General features: G+C 44.7%; 1 protein-coding gene across 5 annotated transcripts in view; it reads left to right on the top strand.

The window, feature by feature from the left end:
• LOC124136479 (small conductance calcium-activated potassium channel protein-like) overlaps window positions 1–12,718 on the top strand; it is a 444,627-nt gene that overhangs the window by 343,783 nt on the left and 88,126 nt on the right. For all 5 annotated transcript variants that reach the window (XM_046502402.2, XM_046502399.2, XM_046502403.2 and 2 more), the window contains one exon: window positions 9,603–9,672. In XM_046502402.2, coding sequence (XP_046358358.1) covers window positions 9,603–9,672 — 70 coding nt within the window. The remainder of the gene's footprint in view (window positions 1–9,602; window positions 9,673–12,718) is intronic.

Raw genomic sequence — 12,718 nt, 5'->3', positions numbered from 1 at the left:
AAGATAGACGCTGTCGTGGTTGTCAAAGTGCTCTGGGTAGAGACTACAACCATGGGGTCCGACATCAAGGTAGCAGTTGAGTTGGTCATCCGAGATAGCCGATCTAGAAGGTGAAACCTCGGGGTAGTCTGACATGGTGCGCCGGTGTTTCCTGGCCTGCTGTTTTCTGCGTTCATTACACACACAGAGGTACTGTCTGAAAGCTGTGGGTGAAAGCAGTAAACAGTCTTTACATGGGTGACCTTGGAGGCATTGAGATGTACAATTAAGGCACAGGGGGTGGGGATCCCACACCGACATATTACGCCGGCACTTTGAGCAGGAGGGCATGATATCTGCAATGGAGCAGTGTAAAATCACAATGCGTAATCCCCCCGATTATGTATGCTATAATTTGTTTATCCTACTGTGTGGGTTTATGAAACAAATATTACGACAAACATAAGACAACATACAACAAAACAAACAATACTTGCGAGGATATGCCAATCGTGGGGTACCAAGCAAAAGAATATAGAACGCAAACCAGTTCACAAACTGCTGGCTTCACAAAATATTCAAGATGGCTACTTGGAGCAAAAGACACCTGGCCTTATGTTTTCTTTTGAGAAAACGCCAGTCAGTGTCTAATAACGTTATGCAAATGTTTATCAAACATAGAATGTACAAAATACAAACCGTAGGCACAACACAAAGATAAAACAACATTAACTCAGATAGCAAACACGTGAGGGTTTGAATCAGTTTTATGTTACAGCAAAAAAAAACCCAGGTCTTCTCTCATCAAGTGACAAGAGTAATGTGAGGATCCGTGACGTCACTTCCCTTGGTCACGTGGGAGCTGCGTGATGGGTTGGCCTCTCAGCTAGTTTGAGCAACTTCTTCAAGCAAAGACCCTCACACAGCTCTTTACTCTGTCAAGAAACAAGCAGTAATATGCATTAAGGAGTAATGCAGGATAAGTAAAAAATCGATCAAATATATATATCACAGTGACCTCCTCGAATAAATGTGTATGACTGCCAACAGGATATGCCGGACAGAAACCTTTAAAACTAAATACACAATAGATAGTAAGCTGACCAGAGAAACTAAAGCAGGCAGACAAAAAAAACTTGTGCAGAGTGCATACGCATGGGTCAGAACCCGGTCCAGAGAGAGAGAGAGAGAGAGAGAGACTAAGGGAGGTGTTGTGTCAGTCGTTTGGTTTATTATTCCCCGCCACGAAGTGATCATATCCTTTTCCGGGGCAGAACTCGAAAACAATTCAGTGTATTTGATCGAAACTTGGCATATCTATCAGTCTTATACTGAAGTTGTGCCTTTTGCTATTTAGGAATATTATAAACTTTTATTTTTAATGTTTCCATGGTAATAAGGTGGACTTAGGTTCTATAAGGGCGGTGTTCGTTTCCGGAGCATAACTCAAAAACTCTTACAAACCTGTAGAGGTTATGGATTCTCTGATGAAATCCTCCTTGGGGCACTAATTGCATTTTCCTTGCTCAAGAAAATCTACATGACATAGTTGTATCCATTTTCCTTAATAAAAAATGTTACCACACAAAAAACAACGTTTTTGTATGATATATGACCACCCCGACGGGACCTCACCCTCTACAGGCGACACCACCAAGGGGAGCGACTCTCACCCAAATCACTTTTCCAATGTCTCATAGCCGACGGAATGTGGGGAGGCGGGCGGCCGTGCCCCAAGGAGGATTTCATCAGAGAATCCATAACCTCTACAGGTTTGTACGATTCTCTTTCAGATTAAATCCTCCTTGGGGCACTTATTGCATCAAGATAGACTCCTAAAGATAATAAAGGAAGTGGCATCCGTCTGCAACAAGCGTAAATAAACACATCGTTTTACAAGACTATGGAGAATTAAAAAAATGGAACCCACCTTATCGTGAGGCACCACCGTCGAGAGGCGGGGGCTTGAGACAGGGCGTGGTCTGACCATACGCTATGAAAAAAGCCGCAGTAGTGGGCTTTATCACAAAACGAGTGAAAACTCAAGAACACCCCCCATACTTTTGTACAAGTGATAACGGGGACAATAATCGCTAGGGACAATACGCCTGGTAGCTAGGCAGGCTTTAGGGTCCCGTAGGATCGAGCGAGTGTCGTGTGCAAAACGAGTGCATTATCGATTAGTAATGGCTACCGAAGAATCGTCATATCCGGAGAGAAGAGAGGAGACGGAGCATTGCAAAGCCAAGAAACCCGGAGGACATTCTAAAATCTTGAAGACTCAATAGGCTAGAGATGTAGAACTCCGCCCAGTGCGGAGAACTGACTGACCGAACTGAGCACGCTCCCTGGAGTGTTTATCGATTTGGTAATGTTTGATGAACGTACTCGGCCGGCTCCAAATAGCTGCGGAGCAGATCTCCTCAATGGGCAGAGCTGCGGCATACGCTTTTGACGTAGCCACTGCCCTAACCGAATGAGCCTTCAACCCCTCAGGGGGGTCCCTCCCTTTGTTCGTATAAGTCGAACAGATAGCAGAAACAATCCACCGTGAAATAGATTGTTTGCTCGCAGGGGAGCCAGCCTTTCCACCGCCGTAACAGCAGAATAATTGTTTATCCTTAGTCTTGCTGATATAGACCTTGAGAATCTTGCGGACATCCAAGACATGAGCATGTCTTGCAGAGGTCCCCGATGAGGAAGGCTGTGAAAGAGCAGGTAGCTCGATAGGAGCCGTCACGTGGAAAGCATGTGCGACCTTGGGACGGTAAGAGTCTGGTAGGCGAATACTGACTCTGTCCCGGTTAAAGACGGTCAGCTCAGGATCGGCAGACATTGCGTGAATGTCGCCTACCCGTCTACCTGACGTCACCGCCACAAGGAAAGCCGCCTTCCAGCTCAACAGCTGAAGGGAGAGAGACGACAGATCCCGAAAGGAAAGAAGGGACAGCCAATCAAGAACGATTGACAAGTCCCAAGGAGGACTGATCCGCTGGACAGGCGGTCTGATCCTGTCCACGCCTGCCGAAACATGCTGCACTAAAGGGTGCGCACCCAGAAGTGCCCCATCGATAGGGACGTGAAAGGCCGCAATGGCTGTTGAGTACCCCCTGACTGTCGATGCGGCCAGGCCGGCATCAAGTCGTGATTGGAGGAACTCTAACACCGCGACTAGATCCACAGAAAAGGGATCTGCATGCCCTCTATCGACACACCAGTGCGCATAGCAGGCCCATCTATCCTCATATTGAACGTTTGTCGAATCCCTCCGCGAAGACAGTATTGTGTCTGCAACTCGTGCTGGAATACCGCTGTCTTGGAGGCGATTCCTGACAGTGGCCAAGCCACCCACTGAATCCTGGGATTCGGGTGGAGTGCCCCGTTCTGGGATAGGAGGTCCGATCATAAAGGTTATAGAACAGGAGGCTGAGCCAGAAACCTGAGTATTACGGGAAACCAACTCTGCGCCGACCAAAGAGGTGCCAGTAGCACAAGAAGACGCAGGCTGAGTGGCTAGCTGAAAAAGGACCCTGGGAATCAGAGGAACTGGTGGGAAGGCCCACAGAACTCTGTCCGTCCAATCTAACTGGAAGGCGTCCGGTGCTGCTGACCTTGGGTCGGGGACTCGGGAGCAGAACACTGGTGTCTGTTGGTTCACCCAAGACGCAAACAGATCCACCTGGAACGACCCGTATAATCGGGGGATAATCACAAATATCCCCAGGTCGAGCCTCCACTCGTGAGGAGTGAGGATCCGGCGAGACAGAGCGTCCGCACAGACGTCGACCACCCCCGGGAGATAAACAGGTATCACCCTGACATCGTGAAGGTCGCACCATAGGAGGAACTGCAATGCCTCTTGGAGAAGCGACGGAGACACCGTTCCCCCCTGCTTCCGGATGTAAGTCATCGCCGTCTGGTTGTCCATTTCTAGACGAAGCAGATCAAAGAAGCGTTGGAACACCAACCTGACAGCTCTCAGTTCCAGCACATTGATGTGCAGACCTCTACAGCAGAGATCACTGAGTGCAGTGACTCCATCCTGAAGGACGGTACCTCTATGAGTTTGTTCAGTTTTCTCAGGTTGAGAATAGGTCTGAACCCTCCGTCTTTTTTGGTGACGAGGAAATAAGTCGAGTAGTAGCCCTCGCTTTCCTGTCCCGATGGAACCGGCTCGATAGCAGCTTTGTCTAGCAGTGCTACGATCTCGGCACAAAGTATGTCCGCCTTCTCTCGTGTAGCTGGCACCGGAGTGCGCCTTATCCCGGAGAAGGGTGGCAGAAGAAGTTTCCACTGAAGTAAGTGGCCTTCCCTGAGTGTGGACATGACCCAGGGATTGGAGGACACCTTCTCCCATTCCGACAGGAAGAGAGAGAGTCGGCCGCCCACTGGAACTTCCGGCTTCAGGCAATGAACCCCAACAGTCGGCAGCCCACGGACTGTCAACTATGGGGCCACCTGAGGCTTGGCAGGAGCTATTGGGAACCCATCAGGTTCCCAGCTCCGCGAAAAGACTGCTGGCCCCAGCCAGCTGCCTTGCCCCGGCCCTTGCCCTTCTTGCCCCTCCCAACGCCCTTGCCTGAAGGAAGCGGCTGCTTCCAAGCAGGCTTGGACTTCTGATCCAGCCTTAGAGACCTTGATGGATGCATATAACACAGCGGCCTCCCAAACTACCTGCTGCGCCCCAGGGAAGAGGGTAGAACCCAACTTATAAGGGAGCGCAAGTAGTTCTTGGCGTGTGGACGCTGATTACTTTGACACTGAGTACTTGGACACGGACATCCACAGCCAGCCCATGCCCATGACTGCGCTCACCATCTGGGAGGCGCAGCTATGGATAGCATCCCTCGCCAGATGACTGTGAACCTCGGTGAGTTGGCCAGCCAACTCTGAAGAGTCAGACTGCCCCTCCCCCACCAGCTCCAGCTGCACCGCAGACAGGTAAGCCGAGTGGACGGCGATACAGAGCTGTTGGCAAGCATTACAGTATTGCTCCTCAAAGCAAACGTAAGCCGCCTTCAGCTCCGCCCCGCACATAGGGAAGGGTGGCAACCACCGGCCCTGCTTAGCTAGCCTTGGCTAAGTTGGAGGTCCACGACCTGCACCTCGAAGTCACGGTCCTCTGCCAACGGGTACCGCCTAGTAAGGGGAGATCAAAAGCTTTTATGGGCACCCGACAGCAGAGGATCGATGATCTCGTGTACCAGCGAGGTCAAAATGCGGAGCCGCACCTGGGGCGCTTTGCACGGAGCAAAAGCGTCCCCTGGAAGGCAGAACTCAGACGGATCCGAGACGGGCATAGGGGCAGCCACCTGAGGCAGTACTTGGACAATCTTATCCCTGACATGCCTCAGCGAGGATGCGAAGGAAAAGCTCCCCGCAGCCTCCGAGTCATCCCCTCCCTCCTCCATCCACTCCTCATCCCTCCTCTGACTCCTCGGCAAGAGAGGAAGTAGACGGAACAGGAAGGGGGCGACTGAAGGCCTGGGCCCTCGCATCCCCTGACTGTCCCCGGTCCGACACCGGGTCCCGGTCCCGAGGTGCTGGGGGTTCAAGTGAACCCACCTTGCTCACGGGCATTCCACAAGCCCCCGCGGCCGCATCCGACGCCCAGGCCCGGGGAAGCCCCGCCCGCAGCTCCTCTCAGAGCTGGGACTTGACATCCTCGAACATCAACGCCATCTGCGACTGGAGAAGCGACGAAATATCAGCAAGCTTAATAGGTGCAGGTGAGGGGGGAACCTCGGGGACCCGAGAGCCCTCACCCCCGGACAGCTCCGTCGCTTTCTGGCTTTGGGGGTGAAGTCTCCACATATGGCACACGACTGATCATCATGGCCATCCTCCGCCAAGCAGCGAATGCATTTAGGGTGCGGATCTTGCGGTGGTATTGCCGCGTCACATCCCATACAAACTTTGAAAGTCTGCAACAGACCGTTTAAACTAAACGGATGGTGAACGGGGAGGAATATGTATCAGTGCGAATTGTGAAAATTGCAGAAAGATACATGCATAATTACAACACAACATATGCATACGCGATATCGATAGCCAAGGCCGTGTATACATTTATAACATATAAAGGGAGCGTAGTAAGCCTCTCCCCCCCCCCCCCCCCCCCCCGAGCGGAAAAAAATACACAGTAACTTGCGCCCGTACAGCCGGGTTGAAAAGCAAAAAATGTAGTGAAATAATGTTAAGATAAAAAAGCCATGTCGGTTGTACACGAACATGGAATTTACCAGAACCGAATAAGCCACACAGCGGCCGCCATTACGTGAAACAAACGGGTTTTTTTGTGTGGTAACATTTTGTCACTATGTCATGTAGATTTTCTTTAGCAAGGAAAATGCAATAAGTGCCCCAAGGAGGATTTAATCTGAAAGACAATGTTAAATACTTTCTAACAAAACTTTGGTGTCTTTTGCTATTTAGGAATTTATTTATTTTTTTATTTTACGTTTCCATGGCAACCAGTTGGACTTAGGTTCTATAAGGGTGGTGTTCGTTTCCGGAGCATAACTCAAAACCCATTCAAAACTTTCTAACAAAACTTTGCATGTCCATGCTGAACTGGTGCCTTTTGCTATTTAGGAATTTTAGAAATTTTTATTTTTTTACGTTTCCATGGCAACAAGTTGGGTTTAAGTTTAGGTGGGGGGATATAGATGACTTTGTTGACTATACGCTTGTTTAGTTATTGTTTCATGTTATTTGTCATTTGTTTGCATTAAAAAAACACAGAAACACACATGCTTTACTTTCCATTTCATATGGATGCAACCATGGTGGATCTTTTGTTGGTAAACAATGAATGCTTCTTAAAGAACATTCAACTCTTGACTCATTACATACAGAATTGCACATTTACTTGTGGTTACAATAAATTACTCAATCCAGTACCAGTACTGTAATAAAGTTTAGATAAGCAACATGCTTGGTAATCGTGCGATTTTCATTAACACTATTTTGACTTTCAACACAAAGTAAATATTTCACCTCAGGATTGCTTATTTTATTATCCCCCGCCCAACGAAGTTGGAGGGGGGATATAGAAACGGGCTCCGTCCGTCTGTCACGTTTCGTTTCCGGAGCATAACTAAGAAACCGTTCAATATTTTTTCATGAAACTTTGCAGGTCTGTCAGGTACATGCTGAACTGGTGCCTTTTGCTATTTAGAAATTTTAGAAATTTTTACTTTTTTACGTTTCCATGGCAACAAGATGGACTTAGGTTCTAAACTCTTCTTTTTTTTACAATTTCCATGACAAGTTCCACCTCGGTTAAAAAAGGTTAGGGTTTGTTTAGATTTAATTATAAATGGACAGATTTGTCTATCAGTTTGTACAATGACTGAAATTTTTAGACATTTTATAAATTGCCTGTGTGAATCACATTTTACACCTTGAATGTAATGTATACACGCTTACAAAGGAAAAGTCTTGTGAAAACAAAGTCGATCATGCATCGAAGAACTTCCCAACTAAGACGTAGAGGAACAAGAATGAATCTGTTCAATGCTTCAGCAAATGAATGAAAACAAAATGCAACTATCGTAATTACAACCTACCAAAGTTTTATGTATAATTTTAAGCAGCTTCCTTGGTCGAAGAATGTATTCGTGAATATCCACATAAAGGAACAATATCCCGCACGTCTGTAGATGTATAGAGAAACTTATTCGATGTCACATGTCTCTGTAACAATCAAATATTTGAAAATATTGTTTTGGGATATTATAACCTGTGTTCATTTCTCAACTGATCACTTAGTTTGTTTCAGTTGTTTCACATATGTGTCAAGTCTCAAAGGTCAGCTGAGAAAGCCCACGTAACAACTATTTTCATTATGTCCACGGTTCTTAAAAAATCCATTGAGTAAGATAACAATGAGCAATCAATCAAGGTATTATCGGTTAACCCTTTGAACAAAGTATGTGTTTTTTACATCGGCACTTCACGCCATGATATTAGTGTCATTCCCTTTGCTTTTGTAAACCTACACATGTAAACACTTACTTTTGACATATCCACCGTGCAAGGTAACAGTGATTAATCAATCAGCATATTTTCTGTTGATCCTTTGATGGCGAGGATTGATACGTTAATTGATTTACCAAAAAGTAAATCAACTGATCTCTCTCATCCCTTGCTGGGCTGCCAGGTGCATATTACATAACACACATTTCACCTCACTTCAAACTTGGATTTAAATTGAATAATGACCCCAGACATGAGAAATGCCGAATTGGAACCTAGATCAGGTGATCTGAGTGGTGCTACCACTAATTATACCCCCGACAAAATGTCGGGGGTATATAGTTATGCCAAGGTTCTGTCCGTCCGTCCGAATACTTTGTCCGCATGATTTCTCTTAAACTATTCAGGGGATTCATCTCAAACTTAGTACATATAATCTGTGTCATATGAAGGGGTGCAGTCAAAAGAAAAAAATTGTTTTTATTAATTTTCCATTTTTTAATGAATTTGTCAAACCCTAAGGTCCGTCCGAAAACTTTGTCCGCTGGATTTCTCTTAAACTATTCAGTGGATTCATGTAAAAACTTAGTACATATAATCTGTGTCATATGGAGGGGTGCAGGCAAAAGAAAAAAAATATTTTTATTAATTTTCCATTTTTTTATGTATTTTTCAAACCCTAATGTCCGTCCGAAAACTTTGTCCGCGCGATTTCTCTTAAACCATTCAGTGGATTCATCTCAAACTTAGTACATATAATCTGTGTCATATGGAGGGGTGCAGTCAAAAGAAAAAAAATGTTTTTATCAATTTTCCATTTTTTATGAATTATTCAAACCCTAACCCTATCCTAGCTATTTAATTTATAACTACTGACACACTAGGCGGGTCGGGGGTATTAGTGAGTCAGGCTCACTTTTGCACTTGTTATACCTGTAATAAATTCATTAACTGAGCATCAAGTGAATGACTATAAATACACAAGTGTAGGGTTATACAAGAAAACATGGATGACAACAAGGGAGTAGTAATCATATTATCCAACGCTATTTAGGTTTCTTCTTTAGCATTTTTGATAATTTACTTTTTAATATTTTTTAATCTATTTTTCAGCTTGCCACTGCAATTTATCAATTTTTTTCGAACAATTTCCTTGCAGCAGTTGAAGGTAAGGTGAGGTGGAATGATCAGCTGTTGAAGGCTTACTGTCTCTTTTGTCACGTGAGGTGAAATGATCTTTAGCCCCATATCATGTTCCAGTTTATTGCCCTTTTCAGCAACGCGCAGGTACGTGTGTAGCTGCTCATACCAGCCCAAACTTATGCCAGTTTAGTGTTAGGCCAGTGAGATACCATGCCACAGTTTAACATGGAAACTCCACTGAGACACAGTATACTGACTCCATGCCCACCGGTCCTTGTTTTACCCCCTTACTGCCAGATACCAGTCAGGTTAACAACAAGTACCATCTTTTAATGTCCAGGGGATTGAACCGCCAACCTACCGCTATCCGGGCAGACACTCTATTAACAAGACCAAAGAGGCAGTAAAGCTGTTAGAATTGTGTAATATTATATGCTAAAGAGAAGTAAAGAGCTGAAGTGTTGTTATGGTGGCAATGTTTTGAATATTTATCATTGCAGTTTGCGCAGGGTTAAGATGGACCAGAGAAAGCTGATGGAAAATGCAAGCACATTAGTTGATATGGCAAAGGTAGGTATTTGTTGTGTGTTATCCATTACCCTTTCCTTTGCACTGATAAGTTAACTTGGACTAATGCACCCAGTACCATTGATTTCATGAGTTGCTTTATAATGTCATGTACCGACAACCTATTTCAATTTAGTTTTTAACACAGGGAGTGGACCGAAGGCTGGACTACTGATATTTAATATACAGATCTTTCTGTAACTCAATTGTATCAGTACTATTTCAAAATGATTTCATGAACACTTCATAAAATATTAGATGTTAGATGATTCCTGGTGTATTCCTACCTTCAAATATTATTGATACATAGACATGCACCATTGACTATATAACTAATTTCCTTTGTATTTTTCATCATTCTTATGAGTACAACACCTCTATTACATCAGTGCAAATTTCAGGTTTCGTAGGTTACAAGAAGACAAAATCATGCTTCTTACCTGCGTTGAAGCTGAAGAGGATTAGTTTACCTTAGAATTTTTAGTTTCTAGGAAGTGAACATGTTGTGGAATGAGATGGCCTCTCCCCCACCAACATGTATGGTGTGTGGGCATTTCAAGGCCTTGGGTGACCCACACTTCATCTGCTTGAAGTGCAGATCTGTTTAATGTTCAGATCAGTCCAGATGCATCCAGTGTGCTTCCATCCCTTGGGATGATTTTCTCTTGGTCGCATAAACCAGGATAGTGTTGAAAAGGAGGGAAGGGGCCAAGAAAAAGATGTGTATTATGACTCCAGTCAAGTTCCGTCAATCTGACATGGCTGGTTGTGTATGATTATGTCGGATTAACAAGAATGTCGGATAAACAAAATTCAGTAGTACTAACGTTCATGATCGAAAATTTGACAACTACATGACAGAAAATGGTACAAACATGTAACAAAAATATGAAAAGTGAAATATTGATATTGTTATTTTACATAGTTAGCAGAATATGTTTTCTAGTCATGCAACCTCTAAAGCTTAACACAAAACTACTACTTGACTGATTTAAAATACTTTTGAAAGTGTAGTCTGAAATGGAAGTCCTGTTGGTCATTTCATTGGTCGGTCAAAGTTCGTTCTGATGTAACCTTTGATGGGATGTACTCAGCAGTAGCGAAAACTGATTTTAATGAGATTGAGAAAATTAAACACTTGATTAATCCTGTTTTGTGTATTTATTGTTAAGCAAGTTTATCTCTGCATGTGTTGTAATGGGCAGCTACTAGCCAACTCGTCTCGCAAATGGCCACGGGCTGTATACTTGCGGGCAGATGACCACAGAGTACACAGATGACTGTGTCATATTAACGAGACTGATTAATGAGTGATTTGGGAAATTCATTGCAAATTGGGTGTGTCGCAGAGTGAGTGCGAGACTGTCGGATTAACAGGTGTCAGATTAACAAGACTTGACTTTACATACAGTCAAGCCAGTTGGAACCTTCCTATGATGCAGAAGGACAACCCTTGACCATCTGGATCCCAGCAGACTGAGAAAGCCTCTGGCCAGATGGCCAAGAACAAGTATCAAGGCTGGGTGATTCGGTTCTGATGCAGGATCTCAGTCTGACCACTGGAGGTTACTTCTTAACTTGGTTGAGACTGTAGCCATAACGGACCACTTCAACGGGACCTCTAACGGTGATTATCAAGGATAAGTCGAACGCACGGACTACCATGAAGTGACCCGTAGAGAGGCACTTCACTCCCATGGCCAGGTTAAGGGCCACTGGTTGTCAACAAGGCTAATGCATGCACCGGGAAACTAGGGCATGAGGAGAAACTTTCACTTCCTTCTCAGAAAAAATGAACTTAAAGCACTCTTCTTTATGTGATCCACCTGCTTTGGACAAGGTTGTGTACAAACTTGTCAAGTCTCCTAACATAACCTTGCTAATTTACGAAATTACTTACCAATCACAGCGCCTCGCCTATTTAATGACATTCACAACATTGTCCTAGAGGAGCTGCATCAGAACATCATTGATCAGCTTCAAAACTACACTATTATCTTGGCAGCCTGTAGTTCTGGTGCACAGACGCCTCATCTGGAACAGTCCAAGAAGCAGGGGTTTATACCGGAGGGACAAGTTTACATGCACACAATTCCAGACTGAACTTCAGGATATTTACTGATAACGTGATTATAATCTGCAGGGGGAGGACACAAGGAGGGAAAGCATGCCAGAAGATGGGATCGCTGCTACTGACTGTAAGGGACTAAACGTATCAATCTGACTTTGTTTATGGATTTCGCATCTACCAAAATTCAACCTAGCCCAAACACCAGGCCCAGTCGGAGAATGATTGGTGCCATTCATAAAAAATTGGAGGCACGTCATGTCTGACCACAGGATCCTACATGTGGTTATGGAAGGATACAAGTTCATCTTCCACCGACTACATTAATCTTGTCTCCTGAACAAAGTGCTTTCGTTTTTTTTATTGAAAACTGCAAGCTAGCAGCAACCTCCATGGCTATTCAAACACTACTGAACCAGTGTGCCATATGGGAACTGGAGGATATGGATCACAGCCAAGGCTTCTGTTCTCTAGTCTTCCTTGTTCACAAGAAAAACACCAGCACTTTGCTCATGATCATCGATTTGAAAGTTCTCAACAAGGAGTGCTGAAATTTCAGATGGAATCAGTACGCAAACTTTGCACTCCACTCCGGACTGTGGAGTCTCAACCTCCATGATGCATACCAACATGTGCCGATTCACCCTGGATCCAGGAAATATCTCAGATTGCCAGTCAACAGCTGCTGTTATGAATTCCTAGTACTTCTGTTCGGGATAGCCATCGGACTTTGGATTTTCATCTGGATTACAGCACTGATAATCAGTTTTTTTCACGTCCAACGAGTGTGTCTCCATGGATATAAAAACAACTTCCTGTTGGACAATCAGGACAAGACCCATCTTCACCAGAACATCATCTTCCTGACCTTTGTCTCATCTCAGAGTGCTGGTTTACCAAACCAAGTGGGAGCTCAACCTGATACAGGATATCTTCTATATGGGCACCATGAAGGGCATTACACTTGTATTTCCAACACAT

Source organism: Haliotis rufescens, unplaced genomic scaffold (genome assembly GCF_023055435.1).
Source record: "Haliotis rufescens isolate VD_foot unplaced genomic scaffold, xgHalRufe1.0.p SCAF_1, whole genome shotgun sequence".
NCBI lineage: Eukaryota > Metazoa > Mollusca > Gastropoda > Lepetellida > Haliotidae > Haliotis > Haliotis rufescens.
Note: the sequence above shows the minus strand (reverse complement) of the source record. Positions and strands in the feature narration are given on the sequence as shown.